Genomic DNA, 23,819 nt, shown 5'->3' with positions numbered 1-23,819 from the left:
ATAATAATAAAACATTTTATTTATAAGCGCCTTTCAAGACACCCAAGGACACTTTACAATAACAAAAAACACAAAACAATACGATGTAAAACAATCGTGAATGTGTTAGCAGTGTGAGACTCTTTAGTTCCATATTCCCAGTTGACTTGTGGGAATAAGTGTTTCTGTTTTACCATGATACAGGAAACGTGTTTTCCTTAATGATCCGACAGGCCTCTGTTCAAATTGCAGGTTTAAATTTCAGGCAACCTTAGCTGCATTTGCCATCTTTACGGGTCCCGTGACCTTCGACGTCACGGCCGCCTGTGACATCACGAATGCTTCAGAAAAGTTCCAAGTTGAGGGTTACAGATGACGACACAGCAATGAAGATATAAATAAAATACTTGAGAAAATGTAGGCGAGAAAAAAAAACAAGATGTGAATAGCTACCCAAGTGCGTTACTGCACAATGACGTGCGTACGTGTCGGCCATGTTGGCAGGGGCAAAGTTCCTATCGAGGGGAATACATGGATTTAGAAATTAAATCGTAATTTCTTCATTTCGCAACCAACTTTCATGAGATTTACCTTTTTACCAACGTCCAAACGGGTGCTATCAATACGTAATATTTGGAGAAACAAATATTAAAAAATAAAAAACTTGTGAAAGGTTATTCTAATTTCCTTTTATTTGCACAAGCGCGTGCACCACAATATGCCGGCGTCCTTGTTCTTTCCAGTTTACTTGCCTTCCCCCACACATGGAATGCAATGACGATTTTGCGCCTGCTAGTTTAGCATCGACTGTAAGCAAGTAGAATAAAGGGGCGTGTCGTATCGACCTACGTACTAATCTATGGTTGAAGGCGCCTGCACGAACTCGTCGCGAGTTTCGCTGAACGACAATAACACGCCCGAGGCACCGCGTCGGTGCCGGGGAAAAGAAAGGCCAAAAGTCGGGCAGACATGGCCGAGGCATGGCCCGAGGAAGACGAGGAGAGTATGAGGAGGGACACCAGGGAGCAAGTGGTCCGACGGCAGTCCAACGGCACCGAAGGTAAAAACAACAAGACAACAGTTCAGACTCGACAGCTACCTGACCCAGAATGTTATGCGAGGAATTTAACTTGAGGGGGTCGAAATAAAACTTCCAGGGAGAAATGTTTCCAACGACACCCCTCATAAAACGAAACAAAAGTTGTCTGCCTAAGAAAGAGGGAAATAGTTACGAGAACGAAGTCACTTTTTTTTTTTGACGAGAAAAAGTTAGATTGGCAAGTGTCTTTGCCAGGATGTCTTCAGTTTTCCAATATAAAGTTATATTTTACAAAGAGAAAGTCGCAATGTTATGATATTCCGGAAGCGGTTTGTGGTAAACTCGAACAGTGGTCATCAAATTCCCCACCGCCCAATTCTATTCATTCCTACCCACAAGTTGTATTCTTTTTTTTTTTCGTCCCGACAACAGAGAACCGGTAGTTATCATGTGCAATTAAAGTCTCTTTCTTTTTTTCTTTTTCTTTTTTTGCTGCATCCGCACCTTGCCGTATTTGCATCTATGCCCTTATTCAAATCGCGAATAAGCATTGCCTTATCTTTTTATCTTTTGTTTTTATTTTCACGAATCTTGGGACTTACTCGGCTCACTTGGGGCCTCGGGTGTCGTATTTCTTGCCGTGTTATTGGAAAATGTGTGTTGACCATGACAATAAAAATACCTAAAAAAAAATAAAAGGTCGAGGTGAATATAATGGGGATGTAGAAATTGTTATCATACGTAAATTATGTCTGTTTGAAGATAATTTGCTCTTTTAAAAAACTCAGGCTATGTTCTCAAAAATAAATATGTTTATTTTCCTAAAAAAAGAAAAGCCTCATATCTACTCTAGTCTGCTCATTTAACCTTGTACTGTAGTATTTTGTAGTTTTAATCTTCATTCGTGAATTACTGTAACGTTGTTTTGGCTGCAACATCTCATCTCATTCTCTGTCATTAAAAAAAAAAATGTAAATACAGTACTTGCTTTTCATAAGCTCAATAGCTTCCACTTTTGCTTTTGTGCTGCACAAGTGCCTCAGCAGTAAACAAGAGTTTCTTTACATTTTCCTTTGACCTTCATTTTCATCCAGCTCGACATGGTCACAATTTTATTTCGCTTTTTGCCAGACATCTTGCCATCAGTCAAATATTATATTTAGAGGCCCTAAACTTTAGAATGACTTGGATATATCTTTGAGCTCATTATCCTCCTACACAGCCTTTAAAGAGTCACTGAAACTACAGGTTAGATTCAATCAAACAAACACTGCCAGAAAATTGTAGATTGTTGCCTTTTTTTAAATTATTTATGTTGTTTTTTTGTTTTGTTTTGTTTTGTTTTTTTAAGGGGATTAATCTGGCTAACATGAGCAGGGTCTGGTCTGAGCCCCTCGGGATTCTTTATGTCCATTGAGCTTTGAGCTTTGCATTTTGGTGCCAAGGACTTAACCCACCTCTTTATACCTCCACGATCACGTCACAATTATAAACCATCGATAATACACAAAAACGCAGCTACTAATGGGACTCTCTAGTGAAAGTTGTCAACAAGAGAAGCAACTGCTCTGTTTGGGTTGGGGGCGGGGGCTGCAAACATCTGGAAGTGTTAAGGGGAGCGCCATGACTGTAGCAGAAGTTTTCTGCAGCCAATCGCAGTGACTTCCTGGTCAGGAGTGAGCCAGGAGAGTCAGGAGTCCAGAGCAGGGAGGAGAGCGGTGGAAAGGCATCGGGAAAATCCGACTTGGTTCTCATGGGGAGAAGACCGGCCGACGAAAAGAGGATTCGGGGGGGAAGGGGGGAAATGTAGCGTTTTTTTGAGGATGATTGGCAGCCGATGACACGTTGACATATTCTGCCACAAACTCTGGCTTGTTTGTCTGTGCCCCCGCAGGCCGTCCTGGCAGGAGGAAGCCAGAAAATCGTCTCAGGTTGAGCACTTTTTGTTTTTTCGCAATTTTTCTTTCTGTGTGTGTGTGTGTGTGTGTGTGTGTGTGTGTGTGTGTGTGTGTGTGTGTGTGTGTGTGTGTCTGTGTGTGTGCGTGTGCGTGTGCATGCGCAACCCAATATGTTCATCGCCCCTTTTGGCGTTCAAACTTTTTGTGCTTGAAGTCCATCGCCTCTCTGCTGTGTCTGCATCCCCCACCGGCCCCCCCCTTACTTTTCCTCTGACACACTCTTGAAAGTATTTAGGCTGTTGGCCTGTTGGCATGGCAACCAGCCGGGGGCAGTGTCAGCGTGCGTTTATGGGGCAAACCTCAAAGTGGTTTTGTTGAGTGTGTGTGTGTCTGTCTGTGTGTAGTTGGTGTCCTATCTTAATCTGCCTTGCAACAAAGGAACGTTGGCTCAGGCTACATTCCGACATGCTAACACATCTTGAGATCCGTTCAACTGTTGCGCTAAATTGTGTTTTTCCATTTTTCTCCCTGCGCAGCCAAGGTCCACTTTGGTCCCTCAGAGCAGCCATCAAAAGATGTGAGTACACAAAAATGCCTCCGATTTGATTTTCCGCGTGTGTCCAAAAACTTTTTTTTTCGCTTCAGCCACCACCAGGTCCAGTTGCCCTGACCCTCAGCGAGAGAGAAACAGGAACGAAGACGCCAGGTAAGGCAACGCTTTCATCTTTCCCGCCATCACCACATGCCTTTTATTCCTCCCGTTTACTTCCTGTTCAGGATTCCCGTCGCCAGGCGACCGGAGATCACCATCCTGTCGGCCGAACCGCTCCCCTCCCCTTCCTGGTTAGCGGGAACGCCTGGCGCGTTCCCGCCCCCTCCTCCTCCGCCCACCCAAATCTGGGGACCCACTATCCCGCCGTCCATACAGGTAGCGCCACTTCCGTGATTCCGGGCGGCGCCGCGTGGAACTTCGAATTTCTTTCCCGCCCGCAGCCTCCTCCCTCCTATGATGAGGTGATAAGGGAGAAGACACAAGAGCTGGTTGCGCGTACGTCTTCATCGCCCCCATCTTCGGTGCCGTCGTCTCATCCAGCTTTTTGCACGACCAGTGCCACTCAGACAGACACTGGCGCTCCAGGTGAGAAGACGCTCGCTCATATGAAGGCGTAACCAAGGACGACTTTAACACGGATATCAAAAAGTATTCGTGAATAGCAAACTGAACAGGCGGAAATGCTCATTCTCTGAAATTGTATTTGAATTTTTGCGTTCAGGGAAACAAGTGAAACTGCAGCATCCGCCCATACCCGCCGCTCCGTCTCAAACCGATGCCGAAATCGGCTCCCCGTTGACCCCGCCTTCTCAAAACGGCCAATCGGCGCAGCTCTCCGGTGCCACGCCCGTTCCCAAGAAGGCGGAGCGCCCCAGGCCCCGCCCTCGATCCAGGTCCACTGCGACGCCGGTCAGCGACGAGGTCAAGGTTCAGACTTTGGTGAAACTGCGAGAGGACGGCTTGGCCACGCTCGCCGCCCGCGCTCGCTGTGACATTGGCAAACAGGACGCGAGTCAAGGTAAATACCTTCAAGAGCTCTTGGAAGCCTTCAGCTCCGACGACTGGGGTCTTCCGGAGCAGCGAGGTGACGACAGCGGTCTCAGCCAATCGGAGGAGGACGACGACGACGACAACATGGCAGCCCTGAGGGCGAGGATCCAGGCCTTTGAGCAACAGCAGGTGGCGCCTGATGGCAGCCGTGGTAACTCGGGCGTCACCGAGGAGGTGGTCGCCAAGAAACCCGAACCCCGGCCGCGCCCTCGTCTCCGAGGGCAGTCTGTCAAAGTGCTTCCTCCCGCCGTTGCTCCTAAACCCAAAAGCCTGCACAAAGCAGCTACCGTGGACTCCCCTCAACCGCCCCCTGAGGTCCTGAACCCCAAACCGCCGTCAATCACAGAGCCCCTTCCGACTCACGCCTCCTCCGCCCCGCCTTGCGCTGCACCTGTCCCAGCCCCCAGGATCCCTCCACTGAAACCCTCGCCCTCCCCCACCGAGACCCCATCCACAACCAAATCTCCATCCAAACCACCGATTGCCCCACGGACAAGCGTGGGGGCCGTACCCCACGAGAAAACACATGTGGCTCCAACACGCCCCCCCAGACCTCTCACTGAGATCAGCAGGGGGACGCAAATACAAACTCAGGATACCGCTAATCTGACAGGTGAGTCTCGTAGTTTACTCTTTAATCCAGGACAACTCATTGGTTCCGCCGGCCCCATGACGAAATCTCCAAAGCACACGGGAAAATGTTCAATGGGCTAATTAAAGGTTGAAATAATTCCAAAATGACATCAGGGTGTCGCGCCTCTCACCGCCAGAAGAGCATAACTACCGTCAATCATGTTGGTGGCAGCATCGCGCTTCGGGTTCATTTTCCTTTCGTTGGAAATTGGCGCCTTAGTCAAGGCGGAGGGAATTATGACTCATCAGGAAAAGCTGACTAGAAGAGCGAAACTTGATTTGGGGTTAACCAGAGGCGCTTCAAACGAGTTTGGATGTGATTGGCTAATTCTGTACAGAGCTCAATTATGAGGACGTGCACGCTTGCGCAACCACCATTTCTTTGTAGTTTATTTTTACTTCCTCCCATGAAGAGTTTTTTTGATAGATCAGAGTAATTTATTTATCTTGGTCTTTTTTTTTTCAACTATATCCCAAAAATCCAGCCCTTGAAAAGGGGTGTGTAGACTTTTTAAATCCACTGCGGACCCAACAAATTGATGAGTAGCAATATTGGAATCAGGTGGGAGAGAAAGTGGGTCACATTTGAACCAGTGGCCTTTGTTTGCGCTGAATGCATTTGTTGTTGGCCGCGTCAACCGACCACACCCACTGGAAGAAAAGGAAAACGCGTCACCGGAAATGACACGAGACAAGGAAACCTGTTGCTTTCCAGGCCTGCGGTAAGGCAAAATCCCCATTCGAGTATCTTGTCTTGACTTCCTATCCGAGAAATCAACAATGAGTCTTTGCAACTCAGCTCAACTGCCTGACCCCCGGAGTTGCATTGTGGGTAACGTAAGCCACCCGCCGCAGCACAATGCGGCTTTTGAGCCCGAATGCAAACGGTGCGCGGCGGCTGTGCGGGAGTTGTGGTTGTCCGATTCAGAGTCAACATTGGCCGATTGTGCGCGCAGAAGAAGAAGCTTCTCTGTGTGGGCCAAGTTTATTAGAGTAAACTAACAAAGCCACTAAAATTGGAGAAAACACAATTGTGTTAATGTAATCAAATAAAAACAAACTTGCGTGTAAAAAAAAAAAAAAAAACAACTAACCTTTAAAACTAAAACTGCAACTACAGCTAAAATTTCCTTTGCTGCCGTCTTCGTCAATTAATATCATTTAAATGTATTAATTTTTGGTGTTGCTGTATACATCTGTACAGAAGGAAGGTCACTTGAGAATTTTAGTTGTGCTTGCGGTATCTTTTTTTTTTTTTTGTCTAGCACTCATTAGACACTCCATATATTAAAAAAAAAAAAAACCTCAGACAAAGCTTTAAAAAATGAATTTGAACAATAAATTTCAAGATGAAATAAAAAACTGTCATGAAAAATCCCAAACTATTATAACCCTTGTGTGGAAACAACCCCAAACTTTCCAAAGACTTTTTTTTTCCTTTCCTCATTTTGGCCAACTTGTTGGGTTACCTTTTTACGACTCTGTCATGTGACCTACATCAGGATTTCGGGACATGATTTACAAAATAAACCAGTTGTGCCGCACGCATGCTTGCCATCCCCCAAGTGCTCAATTCCAGATGAATTTCCATTTCAAAGCATGTGGTTTGATGATGTTTTCAGGCTCCTCCCTGGAACCGAATTCGGTCCCCTCCAAGGCTCCCGTGCCCAGCCCTGCTCCCGTCCACGCCAAACCGTCATCTCCTGGCCTAAAAAAGGCTGAAAGTATCTGTGAGCCTCCACTCCCCCCGAGGTAAGAGCGACCCACGCGTGCGGCTTTTCTCTCATTGGTTCTCTTCAGATCACTGGTTCTGAAAGTGGGGGTGTCTGGGAATCATAACTTGGGTGATCCATGCAATTGTTATTAGTAGTTATAAATTGTTGCATTGACACCTTGTTCAAAATTGTTATCCAAATGATATTTTTCTGATTTTCCTAAATAGTCGATGCAAATGATCGTCGGCATCATTTGCAAAGTATCAACCGTTAGCATGTAATTTGAATGTTTTTGAGCAAACCTCCCAATGACAGTATTTAAAGTTTTTTTAAAAATGACATGCTCTGCCCCACCAATTTTAATTAAGAACCCCGATGCTAAATAAGAAAATAAACACACGTGTAGAGCTGCAGGTAATGATTATTTTAATAAACGGTTAATCAGTCTTGTTTTTTATGATTATTAGATGAATCAAATGTTTATTTCTATCCCGTTATTCAGAAACAGTTAAGTGTTTTAAATTGACAGAGCAGAAAATGCAAAAAACAAAATGATGGCGATTCCTGGTAGGGTCCTTAGCAAATCGGCAAAAATGTTGATCATTGTTTTCAAAAGTAAAAGCAGATATTTGCAAATGTCTTACTTAAAAAAAACACATACACACACACACACACACACACACACACACACACACACACACACACAAAAAGAATCAGTCTGCTTTCATGGAGAGCAACAGAAATCAGAGAATATTTTCTTTTGAGAAGCAGAAATGGGTAAGTTAAGGCGATCGGGGATCTTCATGAGGAGCACCATTGTTTTATTTTTTTTTATTTTTTATTTTTTGTTGTTTTTTTTTTTTACTTTTATGGGGACAGGTGGAGAAAAAAATTGCCTGACTCTGGTTTCATTGCTAAGCTTGGAACAAATAAAATACTAACTATAGCCAGCAGGTGGCAGCATGGGGTTTGTTTTGTATGAGATCACCTGTATCCAAACAATGCTTCATGTTTCTGAGCACAGTGGATCTTTGGAAATTTGTATTTGTCACGTTAAATCTATCACAGAGAGAGTGTCACAAAAGGGGAGAAAAAATGATTGAGATTATTGAAATTTATAAGTAGAAATGATGTTGTCATGTACACACATGCATGGTATGATGCATACACACACACTACTAAATACAACTACTACCAAAATAGCATGCAGATAGTTTGTAACGTTTGTCAAATATAAAATTGTTACACTTTTGTTATTTGTAAATTGATTATTTTGCCATCAAAAGCACGTGTTTATTTTTGCTGTATAAATTTAAGCCAGGAAAAAAGGACTGTTCAGATGTTTGAGGCATCACCAAAGCAAAAATTATGAGCATAAAGGTCCCCGCAAAATCTATATTTGCACAAAAATATTTTTTTTCAGCGTTGTTGTTTTTTTGTTTTGTTTTTTGTACAAACTAGGTGATTTGGGTGAAACAACCCACGTTCTGCTGCCATTTCCTAAAAAAAAATGGAATTAGGTAGAAACAAACTTTTTTGTGTGATGAAAATATAAATCCATCATTTGGTGGTTTCTGTGTTTATATAATCATAAAATACAATATTCTCTGACCCTTGGAAGATCAGGCACAATGCCCTAAATTGGCTAGCACTCAATATTTTTTTTTTTTTTGTTTTTGTTTTTTTAATAATTGCTGTCATTCAAAGCGTTCATTGATGCACCTATATACACAAGCTAGCGGTAGCCTAACCACTCTGCACTTAACTCAACTTTTTGTCTCTTCAGGCCTTCGAGTGTGAAGACCCTCCCCCCCAGACCTCCATCAATCAAATCCATCCCTGCCCGTCCACCACTACCCGCCATCATCCCGTCGTCGGCGAGCCAGCCTCAGCCGCAGTCTTCCTTCACGGCGTCCAATCACAGAGCGTCCAAGAAAGGGCCCCCTCTGCCCCCTCGCCCCAAGCCCGGACATCCGCTCTATCCCGTCTGCACGGTACAAACACAAAGGTCACAAATTTGAGTCTGTAGCACATCACTATCCAACTTTTGTGTCCTAGAAACAGGAAGACCTCATCGTCCTGGAAGACCTTCCGCCGGAGCCTCCACAAACCCTCGTCACGCCACTTTGCAGCACGTCGGCATGCCTCATGGACCTGGACGTCCTGCCAACAGTGCAATTTCCGGAACCCGCTCTTCAGACTTTGTGGAAGGTATGAGTTTGGTTCTATTTCACAACGATATGAGGACAATATAGGCAAGATGTTTGCACATTTATTATTTTGTAGCTTTGTGACCTTTTAAATCAGCAGTGTCAAACTCATTTTTGTCCTGGGCCTGATTTTAGTTACCGTTTCCCTTGGAGGGCCGTTATGACTGAAACCAAATAAAGAAGTCAAGAAGAATGGTTTATTCACCTATTGTTTGAGTTACTGTAATGAGGGGTTTGTTAACAAGAAAATGCTGACAGTATCACTCTTCTTTATTACAAATGAGAATTTGAAATTTTGGTCGAGATTTTAGCAAGCATCATGAAAATTGACATATTTGATTTGCTTTCGTGGGGCCACATAAAATGATGTGGCGGGGCAGATCTGGCCCCCGGGCCTTGAGTTTGACACCTACGTTTTAAATGTTCAGAAAAGAATAAAACCCACTTTTTGACGTGATACCGGATAGGCTGAAAAATCACGTGATCGACCCCGATTTCCGATCAGATGATCCAAAATCGGGACATCTGTATTTTCGATTCAAATACCTGCTTTTTTCACCAAACCATATACTGTCATTTTGTGGAGCGATAATCAGCTAGCTTAATGCTAACATCTACTGCAAAATGTCACCTGCGGCCTAAAAGAAATGAGTTATATGATACGTCATAACATGGTGGTATGCTGAAGGCACGCAACTTCAATTAGGACTTCAGGAAGAATACTTTGAAATGTTTTCACAGAAACAGAAGTTTTCATATGTCGGAAATTTTACAAATTGTTTAGCGTAAAACACTGAAAAGGCAATCAAAAAAATTTTTGAGAGGGGTGCACAATTACTCACTTAACTATCACTTGTTTTGTTCTTGTGTTGTCTGTGCAGCCGGCCATGCAGCAACATCCTGAGCCTCCTCCTGTCAGGTCTGACACGCCAAATGCCATCTTATGTTTATTTTTTAATTTTTTCCTGTTTGTTTTTCTTAAAGCAAAGACTCCATTTGTTGTTGACTTGCTTCCGCTTTGTGTCCGTCTGCGCAGTGGCCCTCGTTACGTTGCGTTGTTCGACTTTGAGGGAGCGGTGGACGACGAGCTCACCTTCTCCCAGGGGGACGTCATCGCCCTCCTGGAGATTGTTGACCAACAGTGGGGGCGCGGCCAGCTTCACGGACGCGTCGGGCTCTTCCCGCTTAGCTTCACTCGAGTCACTGAGGGCCACCCACCTCAAAGTCCTGGTGAGGCACATTCTTGTTTTGTTTTTTTGTTTTTTCTTTTGCTTCTGATGCGACACAATTCAAATTGCATTTTTATGTTTTTCCTCAGTGACAAAGACACCCCCAAAAGAAACGGAGGTGAGTGTAAAATGATGCTGGTTAAAATATGAGTTTGTTCTCTGGATAAACGTTGTCCTTAATATCATGGTATTACGGCAAATATTTTGGTTTGCGCATCCCTGATATAGAAAATATTGCCATAACAAAATGTATTCATTATCAAACATATATTTAAATGCATCTAGGTGGAGGAATGGGCAGTGGCGCTGTTTGACTTCCCTGGTCAGACTGCAGAGGATCTCTCCTTCCACAAGGGGACGTATATCCAAGTGATCGAGCATGTGGACGCTGAATGGAGGAGGGGGAGACTGGATGGCAGGGAGGGGCTTTACCCCGCAGCTTTCACACAGGCCTGCAAGGGTGAGACACGGGCATACACAAAATCACACTTTCATACATTTGGAGTTCATAATTGATATTGTGTATGAGGTCCAGCACACCATCAAACCGATTGCTTTCTTCCACCTAAACATTTGGGCCAATTAAAACCTCTGATGTTGACGTGAACCCTTTGGAATGACATTGATTTCTGTCTAATTTGGTCAGAAAATGTGGTCTAGTCAGCCAATATTTAGCCCAATCGGTGTGACAAGACCGGCAGTGTTGGTTAAAGCCAACCAAAGTTGATGCTTTGGGACTGCTTTGCTCATTCAGGGCCTGGCGACATTGCAATCCTCGACAGAACAATCAATTCCCAAGTTGATCAAGACACTGACCAAAACGCTTTCTTCCTGGTTCAAGCTCGGCCAATCCCAAGCCAGAAGGTCGCGGTGAAAGGCGTGGCCAAAGCTTTATTTACCTTCAAAGCCGAGCACGAGGACGAGCTCACAGTGAAGGTGAGCTTCCCGAAACACGTCATCAAATAACGTGTTCATGACTTGCTGTTGTCCTCTTCCTCCAGCCCGGCGACATCATCACGCAGGTGGAGTCTGCGGATAAGCAGTGGATTATGGGAGTGGTTGACAGTAAGCGTGGAATTGTACCCAAAAACTACGTTTTGCTTCTTTGACGAGGACGATCTGCTGACGGGACATTTTGGGGTGTTGTGGTGGAGGTTGAGGACACCAAGATTTCAGTCTACAATGCGACGTCGGCGTCGCCCACGCCCTCCCCATGCTGTTCAAAACTTTGACGTGACTCTTTCGGTTCCTTTTAAAACTTCCAACGAGACATCGAAGTTGCAACGCGGGATCTTTTCTTTCCTAGTCGTACCACGTATTTGAATATTAACGCAACTAACCAATCTTGTCGGATGTTTCCCCAAAGTGCCCCAGCGGGATAAGTGCAAATTAACATGTGAGCGAGAGTATATGAGGAGTTCAGCAACCAAGTATTTTTTTTTCCAGAACGGTGTTAGGCTTCTTCAATGAAGTTAGCGGTGAAGTTATCTGAATGAAATCAAAACAAACATTCCAGCTTTTAAATCCTAATAAAACTTTGCAACATTCCTCAAATTCTGTTGACCTCATCTCTTACCGTTGGTGCCGAGTTATCTTAGCGGCATGCTTTGGGCCAGGTCTGATTTCAAAACGAAACAAAATAGATGTTTTCACTATCTATGTTTAATTTCACAGTTGATTCCATCTTTGTCCTCCATTTCAAGGTCTTTGAAAGCACCGTGGCAGATTTGTTGAAGGAGGAAAAAAAAAAAGAAAAGGACACATTACATGCTTTGGGGCTAGCAAAGCGTTCCTAAATGCCATCGAAGGTGGCGCCGTGTTGAAAAAAACAAAACAAATGCCATTCAAAAGGACCTTTGACATGGAAAGCTTTTTGAAAACGTTCTAATCTACTGCACTTGATCGAGGGTTAATAAGGCAGAATGACGAGCACATACAGGAACATAAGAAGTTAAAGCATGTTTGTCAGGAGGACACTTAAGCTGCAAGTCCACGCTCGCAATGTCAACACAGCAAGGTGTCTTTTGGTTTGGCGAAAAAGAGAAGAAAAAAACCCCAATACAATACAAAAGGTCGGAACACTGCATCCTGTCAACAATTGGAGTTCTTCCGTTTAAATCAGGGGTCTCCAAACTTTCCCTTCCACGAGCCACTTGGACATTCTTCATCTTGAATTCCTTTTAAATATTAAAAACACTCCATCAGTGACGGCGAAGATATGCGAAGCCGTGATATTGTTTTAGAAACGGTGGTGCCTGAGAGCTCTCAAATCGTTTCCCTATTAAAAAGAGGCACCACCGATTTATATATATTTATTAAAAAAAATAAACTAGAAAATTAATTTTAAAAAATTCTGGCAGCTAAAAAAAAAAAAAAAAATGGCCACAGGGGCCATAGTTTGGACACCCCTGCTTTAAATTCTCACATCCTCACAGACAACAAGACAGAACAATGGAGGAATGGGATAATTAGTTAAATAAGCACCATTCAGATTTTTTTTTTTCCCGAAGCCGTCACAATCTGCGACTTCACAACAGACTCACACTCACATGACAGCAAACATGTACAACATATTTTGAATTTTTAACAAGGCAGGACGCCAACAAGGTTTGGTGGGCTGAAACATGGCCGTGCACGGCGTTAAAATGTTGCCACTTTTTTCTTTTCTTTTTTTTTTTAATTTAAATAACCCTGTGTGGATCAGTGCATACAGGCACAGTGCTTCTGGCCTCGGATTGGGAGATACAAACAGAAGTAGCTCGGGATGCTTCTTCCCAGAAAAAGTGGAAGACATTCTGGGTATGAGGAAAGGCTTGAAATGATCTGTCCACTTTTCTTGATGCACACACTGGACTTCGCCCTTCCCCCTCTTTTTGTTTTTTGTTTTTGCAAATATTCCCAAAATGCTGGATGGAGCTCCAGTTGATAACTAGCAAGAGTTGAGGATGTGATTTTGGTGACTGCATGAACAGGAATCTGGGATTGTCACTGATGGGGGATCCAGTTCGCCACTGTTATCTCAATTTGTTGGTGTTCTCCAGAGGGGGAAAAAAAAAATTATTCTCCAAGGACGAGATCTGGTCCAGTGGCTGACATCTAGACCAGCGGGGAAGGAACCTGCTTGGTTTCCAGGCCCGGAGATTCCTTTTCCATTACGCTCGGCTCATCGTTGCCGGACTCGACGGGAGCGTCGTCCTGCGTGAGTGCACATCGACAATGAACGACGTTATTGTGGAACAACCAAGGGAAAATAAGTTGACGGTCACAAGAGTGCAAGCTCACCGACACCCACGGGTGCGAGAGAACCTCATCTGCTGTGAAGCGAGCGTCCACGTTCACCTGCAGCATCTGACCAATCAGCATCTGAGGGAAAATGCCGTGGGACTCGTCAGATTGTCAAAAATCAGAAAAACTGACATGCTGATGACGATTTTAACACTAGCGCTCACTATTTTCATTCTGCACTGTTCTCAGTCTTCTCAATAATTATCTTTATACATGTATCACGTATTTTGAAACTAATCTTTGAATTCACTTAACAGGGTCTCCTTGACAACTGATAATCGGGATCTGTATTGGGCCGTCAAAAAAAAAAAAAAATTATCTAACTCGAGTCAAAACTGTGACAATGTTTGTGCGTTTTTTTTCCTCATGGATGATTGTAACCCGTCACCTTGGCAGGAAGGCTGATGGCATCCCAGTCCGGGGACGGGAACTCCAGCTTACCCCGGAGGATCTGATCAAACAGCTCCTCCTGGACGTTGTTCTCGCTGAAGAAGACGAGACACATTGAGATCGAAAGAAGACGCTTTCTTTTTAAGATTCTTTTTTTTTTTGGATGATGACTGGCGGTCCGGCCCGCTGCTCTGTTACATTCACTGACCTTCTGAAGGGTGGGAAACCGCAAAGGAGGATGTAGGTGATGATGCCCGCTGCCCAGATGTCCACCTTCAGACCATAACTACACGCAAACGTCCGCGAGCAATGAACGCAGGTTCGAAAATAACCTCTGCGCTCACTTCCGGTGTGTCCTCTCACCCGGTCTCCGCGATGATCTCCGGGGCCACGTAGGTCGGCGTGCCGCACACGGTGTAAAGCGGGCCCTCCACCACCGTGGCCAAGCCAAAGTCTCCCAGTTTGAGCGACTTGGTGCCGTCCGGGTACTCGCACACCTGCCGGGAACACACACGTGTCATGGTGCACGCCGGCGTCCACGTTGAGCGATCGCCCGACGCCTACCAGCAGATTCTCTGGTTTGATGTCTCTGTGGACGATGTTCATCCTGTGCAGGTACTTGATGGCTCCGGCCAGGTTGTACACCATGGCGCTGGCGTCGTGCTCGCTGTATTTGGTGGATGACGTGATGGCGTCAAACAGGTCGCCTCCCTAAAGCACGCAAAGAGACTGAGTTCCAATCTTTGATCGGACAATCGATCGTCTCCCACGCGGAACAGCACCTTGACAAGCTCCATCACCAGAAAAAGCTGAGACGGCGTTTCGTCCACCTCGACGAGCTGGATGATGCTGGGGTGTCGAACCCGGCGCAAGACCGCCACCTCGTTCTCGATCAGGTGCTCCTTTTGAAATGGAAGGCAAGGCAAGGCAGGGCAGCTTTATTTATATCGCACATTTCATGCACAAGGCAACTCAACGTGCTTCACACAAGCAAAGACAACAGCTTATGACATTCAGGAGCATTCTGTAGCTTTCCAAATTTACTAAAAGAAGACTGACAAAACATTAAAAAGTAAATAAAAGTAGTTTTTTTAAAAATTACTAAAAGACTGAACTGCGAAATTGATGTATAATCAAAGGTATGGGGGGGGGCGCAATTTTTTTTTTTTCACCTGGATTCAAAAGCATTTACACTTCATTTGGACTGTGTCCAAGGACTGACTCTTGCGGGACGCCAACACAACAGTGGGAGATTCTTGTTGCCAAAATATGGATATAACGTGAACAAAATGCTAATTTGTGTGTTGTCATAACAAAATAAACCTATTGATAAGGTTACCTTCCCGCAGCAACGAGCTTTGTCGATGATCTTCAACGCAAACTCCTGTCCAGTCGACCTGCCAGGAACATCAGAACCGTCACTCCGTTTTCGACTAACAAGAACGAAACTCGCCTTGCGTTTACCTTTCGACGCACTCCTTCACCACCGCAAAGTTTCCATCGCCGATCACTTTGCCGATTTTGTACTTGCTGCTGATGATCGACGACGACACCGACGGGTTTCCGTTCACTTGGGGGAGCAGTTTGACGGTGAGCTCACGTGGCCATTGGACAGACAGTTCGGCCGATGCGGTAACACACCTTCGAGAACGACGTCATCGGTATGCTCAGCTGCGCCATTGATGTCCGCAGAGGAGGAGCGATGAGGAGAAACCTGCAGATTGAAAAGGAAACATTGGATGCAAATCGGGTCGGTGAAGACGAGATGAAGAGATATTTCAATTTTAATGAAGAGCCCACCTTGAGGCTGCTGCGCGTCCCGGGACTCGTAGGGGAAGGGCTCGATCTGGACGACTTTGCGAGGACCTGCGATTCTGACTCCTCATTGGCTGCAGGAGGAAGAGGAAAGGACGTTGTTCTGTGACGGAAGAAAACCGTCTTGTCCAAACTGGAAAAAAGGTTTCTCGTATCTTACCTAATTCCGGTGACCTGGACTGAGGCACAGCTTTTGCTGAAGCCTTGGAGGAGGCCAAACCAGAGCCGCTGGAACTCTTGGGAGTCGGAGTCTTCTGAGAGGCGGTGGGACGAGTCGATTTGACTCGGCACTCTGAAAAACGGGAGACAAGTTGAATTACAGCGGTCACAAAAAAAGTTGGGGATACTGGAAATTGTGTTCAAATTTGACCAATATTTCCACAGGGTTCCCACTCTTCCACTTGTTTTTTATTTATGGACCTTTTAAGGACTTTTGAGGCCTAATTTAGCCATTTTAAGGACTTTTTCTCCATTCAGCAGGGATTTCACAGTGGATTTAATGCCCGCTCAGCAATATGCGTTCTGAAAAAAAAAAAATGAATTCATTCTCATATAAAGTACACAAAGAATATTTTTAATTTAGAAAATATAAAACTCCAATTTATTTTTGAATAAAAATTATTTTTTTAAGGATTATTATTGATTTTAGAAGCTTTCCCTGAAAATTAAGGACAATTAAGAACATAATTTTACAACTTCTTTTTTATGGATTTTTATGAATTTTAAGAACCCGTGGGAACCCTGTTCCAACTTTTTGAGAGTACATTGACTTTCTTTTTCGCACAGTTTTGTGTGCGCGTGACTGTGTGAGTGCGTGAGACCATTAACGAAGGCCGCCGTCTTGCCACCATGAGTGAGCACAAAGTCGTCCTGAGCGTAGCGAAACTTCTCCAGCCCGCACGCCATGAATACGTCGTCGTCCCCGAAGAAATCCTGCAGACAGGTCAACTGCACACACACACAAAAAAAAAAACATACGCTGCTTAACCTTTATTGGCTGCACTCTGTTACCTTCAGTTTCAGTCTCGCCAACTGATTTTTTTTCCTTCCTTCTCTGTCTGTGCGTGTATGTTTTAAAAATAGACCCATGTGATGCATTTAGTCCGTGCGGGGAGAGATGAAAGTATCTTCAAACATGTTTGGCTGTCACACGGCTTGAAACGCTTTGAAGGTAAAATCTCAACAATGAAGTTAAGTTTCTCCATTTTAGATGGCCCGTTTTGTGTTCCTAGGTAGAAACTGAGCTCACCTGTTTTCCGTCCAGCGTGTACAGCCGCTTGACGGCTCCCGAGTCCAACTTGATGGCCTCCGTGATGTCGGCCAGCACTTGTTCGAAGGAGTGAGCCGTCTTCTTGTTCAGAAGGATCCGCACCGCCTTGCGCGGCTTGACGCCGCTTCGGATCACCGTCACCAGCTTGGGCTTGATGAAGTCTTTGCTCTCTCGGCCCTCGGGGCGCTCTTTACCGCTCCCGCCGACGCCGACCGCAGACGCAGCCGAAGGCCTGCTCAAACTTGCCACGCCGCTCCCGGAACCAGCGCCGGGTTTCCAACTCGGCACGGAGATCTTGGTGTAGTCCACTTTACGGTAAGGCTGGTTGGAGGCGCAAACGTAGCACTCACCTGAGCGGAGAGACGTGAGTCATGACCTTGCGCTACTTTTTGAAAGTTGGCGATTCGGGACTTTGAAGTAAGAGTTCAAGATGAGCCAAAAATGCACTTCAACCTTTCCAAGAGAACCTGACAGAGAGCGCGTGACTTTTTTTGTGGCTAGTCGTATGTACTGTCATCTTTATGTCACAAAGTGATGATGCATCAGACTTAGTTTCCGTACATTAGTGCTCATTAACGAACTTTACAGTCATTAATATTGATGAGTGGAGAGAAAGGAGCACTTCAAGTGCCTGAGCTGGACTCCTTTGAGTCTCCATAAAGCACATCCGGAAAGTATTTCATGCAAAGCGGAAAAAGCTAAAGATTGCTGCGTGTAAGGGCTGAAACAATCCATCTGATTCAGATCGACATTGCAAGGCAGTGGAATGCAATTTTCAAATCGGTATATATTATACTACACATGGAGACAGCCTCAGCTCCTCAATAAGCTGTGGTAATATTAGTCATTCTTTGCAGAGGATAAAGAACATATGCGCATGAGTCTTATGTCTGATGTCTGACATTTTGATGCACTGCTTGTTTTTCAAGTATCTGTCACTTTAAGGTTTATATCTGTCTATCAGTGTTTTATTGTGCATTAGCATTTAGCTAATGGAAGCTGTAAATCAGCTCTCTCGCATCTCAAGGAACTCATCCCACGGGATCGCTAACAGAATACTGTATCGTGATACTGCTTGCACGTGTAGCTAACCTTCCACCAGCTCGTCCATGCTGGTGATCTTCTTTGCGCCATCAATGGTGTAGATGGTCCGCACCCCTTGCGGCAGGTGGAGGTTGTCGGCCAGCGAGCGGGTCAGCTCCACGAGCAGGGCGTCGTACGAGCGGAAGCGGTCGCTGGAAACGGCGTACACCAGCCCTTTAAAAGAGCGGTCGCCGTTGCGGTAGAAGCGCACCTTCTTGGCACGCTTCTCCAAGGTGAGCGCCTGCAGAGTGCGCGTGCGGTAGTAGCTGCAGTTGGTGCTGTGCGCCGGGCTCGGAACCAGGCTGCTGCCGCGCGAGCTCGGGCCCGAGTCGTCTCGTTTCGCCCGAACGGCGCGCCCTCGGCGGACCTTGTCGCGTTCATCAAAATGCTCCAGCTCCATGGTCTTCCTGTCGGGATCGGGTCCACGTTCCCCGCTACTTGAGACTCATTTTGATTCCAATGAGATGCGAGATTTTGAGAGGATCACTCGGGGATGTTTCTAGAAAGCCATTCAAGTACTTTTGCGAGGTGATTTCAGGAGATGGGAAGATTCCGGTGGGAAAGCTGAGAATCCACTTGAACCCTGAAAAGAAGCAAAGAGGTAAAATACTGTACTACTGAGCCTCTATAAAGTCTGAAAAATGTGCTTTTTCTCTGTTTCGTGGCCACAAATTAGCATTTTGTGTGCAGGCTTTATGGACAGTAATAGGAAGCCTTGAAAATCAAGGATTCTTTGATGCCAATACACTGCAGAATGATCATTTCACACTGACAAATCTTCATTTGGAGTCAAAGAAACTGAATTTGTTGTCATTTTATGGAAAGATGGAAGTAATTTTGAGACAAAATCATCCAAAATCTCCGGGTGGATCCTGAGTAGAGGTCAAGACAGCAGGCAGCAGCCTCCAGGTCCAGTCAGTCTTTGACCCCAGCCACAAGCCCACCGATGCGTCCATTTACATGCGTTCATAAGGTCGGGTGAGCTTCCAGTGGGGGAGTCAGCATCACCTTGCAGCATGCGAACATGTCAGTCAAGGTTGCAGGTGCAATGCAATCACGTGTTCGCGTCGCGTCCCATTCGGCTCAACCTGCACACGGGATTAGAACAAAAGCACGAATCCGCCCAAACGCGTGCAACGGCGGAGGGAGGCACCTACCAATAATGCCGTGGAGCCGGTTTGTTGCTATGGAGCCCCCCCCCCCAATACTCCCCTTCCCTCCCTTCCTCCCCGGTGCGCAGGTTCCGGTATTTTCCGGCTGAAACGGCGGCTGCATGTGGATTGCACCGCGACGACGGCCGGACCGGACCGGGTCGAGTCAGGACGCTACCCGGGGATTAGTGATGTAGAAGCGAGGCGGCGAGCGCGTAGCGGGATGCGCCGCGACGGGGCTCCGGATCGCAGCAGCTGCGCGGCCGCTGCAGCAGAGAGGGGACGCCGGCACAACGAGCTTCCGCTCCCGCCCCTCCTCCGAGGCTCTCGCTGTCTGTCTCTCTGCCTCTTTCTCTCTCTCTCTCTCTCTCCCTCTCTCTGTCTCGCTCGCACTCTCTCCACGTCTTTTGTGTATCTCGCTCGAACCCTCCCCCTAATCTTGTTCCAGTTTTGTCACTTCAGCCAATTAAATATTGAAAAAATGGCAAACGCCCGAGGAAACCAAATCGGGCTCCATTGATGCATTTAGAGCTACACACCTGTACAGTACATTTCAAATATTTCTATTTAGAGATCTTGAGATCTCCAGAAATGTAGCCTTTATACTGTATGTAGTGCGTGTATGATTTGTGTTCTGTATTTGTGTCCATATTTACACCATGCATGTGTGTATAAAATATCAAATTTCTCAGGCAATTCCCGGGACTACAAGGATAGCGCTACACTGGGACGAGGGCGGCTAGAGTCCAGTTAAGCTTGGTTGCAAGGCAATATGTCCTAGTGATGCATTTTATTTGACATTTTAAAATACATTTATTCATAAATTATTTTCTCAACCCCCCACTCCCATTTTTTTTTTTGCCCTGAAAGAAAAAAAACATATCCTGGTGCTCTGCCTACCTCTTACTCATCACTGAATGTTGATGACTGTCTTAAGTGTATGCATAAAGGACATGTACGTGCATGCCTGGTGTAGTGTGTGGTGTCTCTCCAAATTAAAAACAATTTCTTTGTCTCTTTTAGTAGAGAACTGAGACGTTGTGACCTTGAATGCTGGAACCAGAGGCCCGAATCGCCTCATTCAAATCAAAGTGTCACATATAGAAAAATTGAAGTAAACATGGCACGTCAGTTTGATTTTCACCTTATTGTTTATTGCACAAAAAACAAGCAGGCATAAATATAGCACTATTATTTATTATATGTGTATGCGACACACACACACACACACACACACACACACACACACACACCCACACACACACACCTACCTGGATGTATACAGTGGGATGAGCTCACCTTTACAACAATTCAGTTTTTTGTTTGCTCTGAAATATCCGACGGTGCCCCGTCTAAAAGGGAATTGGTAGCAAGGCAATATGTCCTAGTGATGCATTTTGACTGAGAAACAAGCATTGCATGTCAGCCTGTTAATGAGCATCCGCCGCTCGCGTTGGTGAGTGGTCGTGAGATAGGAGCCCGGTGTGCTCGCTGTGCTCGGGGCGGGCGGCCGCGCCAAAGTACATCTTGTTCGGACGGCCCAGGAAGGTGCGGCCTGGAGGTAAATGGTTTGCTTTTGTTGTTTTTGTTCTAGTTTAAATGGCAGCAAAAGGTCACGCACTTACCAACATGGCGAACCTGCTCAGTGACATCGGCCCTGATGTCTGAGAAGTCCCACATGGCAAGAAAGCTGTCCAAGCACGTTCCTTCCTCTGCCTCCTGCGTGCATCGTTCGATATATGGCCAGCGTTAGTGTGTGTGTACATGTAGGAACGTGCGTGTGCGTACCTGCACGTAGGGCTTGTAAGTGAAGGTGTAATGGTGCGCAATGGCAGCCAGGAACATTTCAATGCAGATGATGAAGTCCTGGATTGCAGGTGAAAAGCATCCGAGCATTGTGATCACATCGCCGCGTAAATTCAAGTGATTCATTTGTGCCCACCTGCAGCCCAGTGGCCACCGCCTCGACGCTGGCCCAGTCCCACGTGTGTTTATCCGAGATGACGCCCACTTTCACCAGGAACGCGATCAGCACCGCCTGCCTGCGCACACGGCATCCAAATCCCGATGTGCCATGGTGACATCAAGTGCTGTATGAATGACAAATTCTAACGCGAGAGTTGACGTCGGTACCAGAAGGAGACGAACACCACCAGTTTGACGCAGAGGAATTTGCCCACAGGCCTGATGGGAGTCAGCTCCTCTTTCAGCGCTCGGTAGAGCAACACCAGACAGTACATGGCGAACTATACGTACACACGCGCATACACAAACTGATCAAAAATCAAATCCTGTAATCCTTGAATCGAAGTAACAAAATCGTTTACCAGTTGCGATATGTTGTTGATGATGACCAGGTAGGACCAGGCGTTCTGAAAGCTGAAGTTGGCTTCATCATAAACGCCGCACAGCTGACAGACCCTGCGGGACGCCAAGGATATGCAACGCCGGTTCGTCATGGTTTCGGTAAGCAGTTCGCGGTGTCGCCACCACAATGGTAGCAAATCGTGCCGCGTTGTTGCCGTGGCTACTACTGGAATTATGTTAGACTGTCACCATGACAACGACCTTCAGGAGAACCTTGCAATCTTGAAGTTTTGCAGAGCAACCACAGACAAAAATAATAATCACTAGACCATAAAATTTAAACCAGTGTTGACAGTTACCTTGAAAAAGTAACTTTTACTTTTCTGATAACTTGAGATTAAAAGTCAATAGAGGTTACCGATGACTTGATTTTAAAAGTAAAAAAGTTAGATTATAAGGTACTCTTTTAGTTACATTTAATAAATACCAACAACGCTGCTTAACGTCAAAACTTTTACATTGAGCAGTTCTGCCAAGACTTAATTGGAAGTACATTTTTAACAGTGATATGTAAGAAAGTTTTTTTTTTTTTAACTTAACATCAGTAATTATTTTTATTAGGAAACTATTGAGTCTTCATGAATTTCACTTAACATAAACGGCCACTTGTTTTCAAACATTCGCACAGTCTTGTGGGTCTTTGGCTTTAAACTTGAATATGCTGCGTGCGAGCCATGATGAATTGTATTCTTTTAGGGACATTTGAAGCGAGATAATACTTTGTCAACAGCACGGAGTGTGGCATGAGAACTTACAGTGCTGTCACCGTGGTTACAGGCCGGACCACAGTGTACTGGAGGACTCCCAGCTTGCATCTGAAGAGCAGCACTCTGATGGGACAGCAAAGTTGTTTTCACACCGCGCTCATTCTTCCTCTCCCAGGGGCCACGGTGGGCAGCAGCAGAGTGGCGGCAGGTGAGCCTGCTGCTGCTGCACCTCCAGCATCAGCACCAGGCTGGGGTACTGGTTACTCAGGAAGTTGAGAAGGAACACCAGGAAGTTGTAAATGACGTACGCCTCGTAGCATTCCCTGCACGTGTCCACGTAGATGGCCAGGCTGGGATACCTCAGGGCCAGCCACTGAGGAGGCAGGGGAAAAAAAGGATCAGTGTGCCACATTGTGGGGACACATTGGAAAAGTGGACGAACGTGTATGTTTTGACTCACACTGTCCAGACTGTAGATGGGCACCATCCATAGTATCCTGAAGGCCAATAATTTATTACATGTTGCCATGGCGACTAGGGCCTGACTAAAATTCATTTATTTTCATGCCAATTCCAAAATTGGACAGAATAGAACCGAATATTCGGATAACTGCTTAGTGGGGTGGTGGGGGTCACCTGATGATTGGCCTCTGCAGCTCCGGTTGTGTGTAGTGCACCAAGTGTTGCAAAATGTCCCACAGCGAGATGGGAATGGTGAGAAAGACAAAGACGCCGGCGATGAACCACGCTTTGCTGTGTGTCCCCACCTGAAAACAAACACACACACAAACACACACAAACGCACACACGCGGATGCCCTGAGAAGCTCAGAGGGGTCGTATATCGAGATATCCCCCGCGAAGTTCCCCCACCTTGTCCTTGTGCAGCTCCCAGACGCACAGCGGCACCACAGCCGCCAGCAGCAAGCCGTACACGACCAGAACCAGCGGACGGATCCATCGCCGCCACTCGGTGCACGAGCACGGCATCTCGGGACCTAGATTGCATGACAGCTTTTCAATCAGAAGATTCATTTCGTTCACCGTTTTGTGGCCCAAAGTGATTCTATTTTCATGTCATGGGCAGTCCATTTGCATACCACCTGTCAAAAACGGAGGCACAGCTACTTTGTGGTTATAAATGAGTATTTCGTGTGCTCATTATATCAATTTCGTGACCACAAATTAGCTGTTTTGACGCACATTACATTTGTAACTGGACATAATTTCATATCTTGGGTTCCGTACAACTGGCACAGATCCTAAAATACTGGATTAATTATTACAAGGAGTGCCTAATAGTACATTCTGTGCATATTTCATACGTTTGACCGTCGGAGCTTGTGTTGATGGAGGCGCTGGCGGGCCTGTAGTCTTCGTGACGGGGAGGCTGCTGGCGGATTCTGTTACCAGGCAACGCCTCTTCTGTCACCCGCCCAAAACCGT

At 45.8% G+C, this 23,819-nt stretch overlaps 3 protein-coding genes across 6 annotated transcripts; 1 reads left to right on the top strand and 2 right to left on the bottom strand.

Moving 5' to 3' along the window:
• The first annotated feature begins 595 nt into the window (after positions 1-595).
• On the top strand, positions 596-11,854 carry LOC109506997 (SH3 domain-containing protein 19-like). 2 transcript variants are annotated; one of them, XM_019856101.1, is made up of 16 exons: positions 596-1,039; positions 2,913-2,949; positions 3,453-3,493; positions 3,562-3,622; positions 3,694-3,844; positions 3,910-4,054; positions 4,191-5,132; positions 6,775-6,904; positions 8,654-8,861; positions 8,932-9,078; positions 9,959-9,996; positions 10,114-10,307; positions 10,396-10,424; positions 10,592-10,766; positions 11,148-11,242; positions 11,308-11,854. In XM_019856101.1, the coding sequence occupies exons 1-16, from the start codon at positions 949-951 to the stop codon at positions 11,413-11,415; spliced, it is 2,592 nt and encodes an 863-aa protein (XP_019711660.1). In that variant the 5' UTR covers positions 596-948; the 3' UTR covers positions 11,416-11,854. The 2 variants fall into 2 exon arrangements, with proteins under 2 accessions (XP_019711660.1, XP_019711659.1); XM_019856100.1 differs by having other exon boundaries at positions 601-1,039; positions 8,926-9,078.
• A 182-nt stretch (positions 11,855-12,036) lies between these two features.
• LOC109506998 (serine/threonine-protein kinase DCLK2-like) lies at positions 12,037-20,761 on the bottom strand. 3 transcript variants are annotated; one of them, XM_019856104.1, is made up of 16 exons: positions 20,572-20,761; positions 18,159-18,732; positions 17,046-17,416; positions 16,618-16,744; positions 15,957-16,088; positions 15,782-15,870; positions 15,623-15,695; positions 15,446-15,551; positions 15,321-15,378; positions 14,764-14,883; positions 14,546-14,692; positions 14,345-14,478; positions 14,190-14,267; positions 13,980-14,076; positions 13,589-13,669; positions 12,037-13,501 (listed from the first exon to the last, which is right to left on the bottom strand). In XM_019856104.1, exons 2-16 carry the CDS (start codon positions 18,547-18,549, stop codon positions 13,403-13,405), a joined length of 2,103 nt encoding a protein of 700 aa, XP_019711663.1. In that variant the 5' UTR covers positions 18,550-18,732; positions 20,572-20,761; the 3' UTR covers positions 12,037-13,402. The 3 variants fall into 3 exon arrangements, with proteins under 3 accessions (XP_019711663.1, XP_019711662.1, XP_019711664.1); XM_019856103.1 differs by lacking the exon at positions 20,572-20,761 and adding an exon at positions 19,307-19,703; XM_019856105.1 differs by lacking the exon at positions 20,572-20,761 and adding an exon at positions 19,094-19,265.
• LOC109506934 (transmembrane protein 184C-like) lies at positions 20,731-23,795 on the bottom strand. Its single transcript, XM_019855982.1, has 12 exons — positions 23,699-23,795; positions 23,247-23,371; positions 23,011-23,141; positions 22,835-22,871; positions 22,542-22,747; positions 22,423-22,497; positions 21,628-21,721; positions 21,434-21,546; positions 21,243-21,342; positions 21,089-21,166; positions 20,926-21,019; positions 20,731-20,855 (listed from the first exon to the last, which is right to left on the bottom strand). Exons 2-12 carry the CDS (start codon positions 23,361-23,363, stop codon positions 20,731-20,733), a joined length of 1,170 nt encoding a protein of 389 aa, XP_019711541.1. The 5' UTR covers positions 23,364-23,371; positions 23,699-23,795.
• Positions 23,796-23,819: the final 24 nt, after the last annotated feature.

Source organism: Hippocampus comes, unplaced genomic scaffold (assembly GCF_001891065.2).
Source record: "Hippocampus comes isolate QL1 unplaced genomic scaffold, H_comes_QL1_v1.1 scaffold246, whole genome shotgun sequence".
Taxonomy (NCBI): domain Eukaryota; kingdom Metazoa; phylum Chordata; class Actinopteri; order Syngnathiformes; family Syngnathidae; genus Hippocampus; species Hippocampus comes.
Note: the sequence above shows the minus strand (reverse complement) of the source record. Positions and strands in the feature narration are given on the sequence as shown.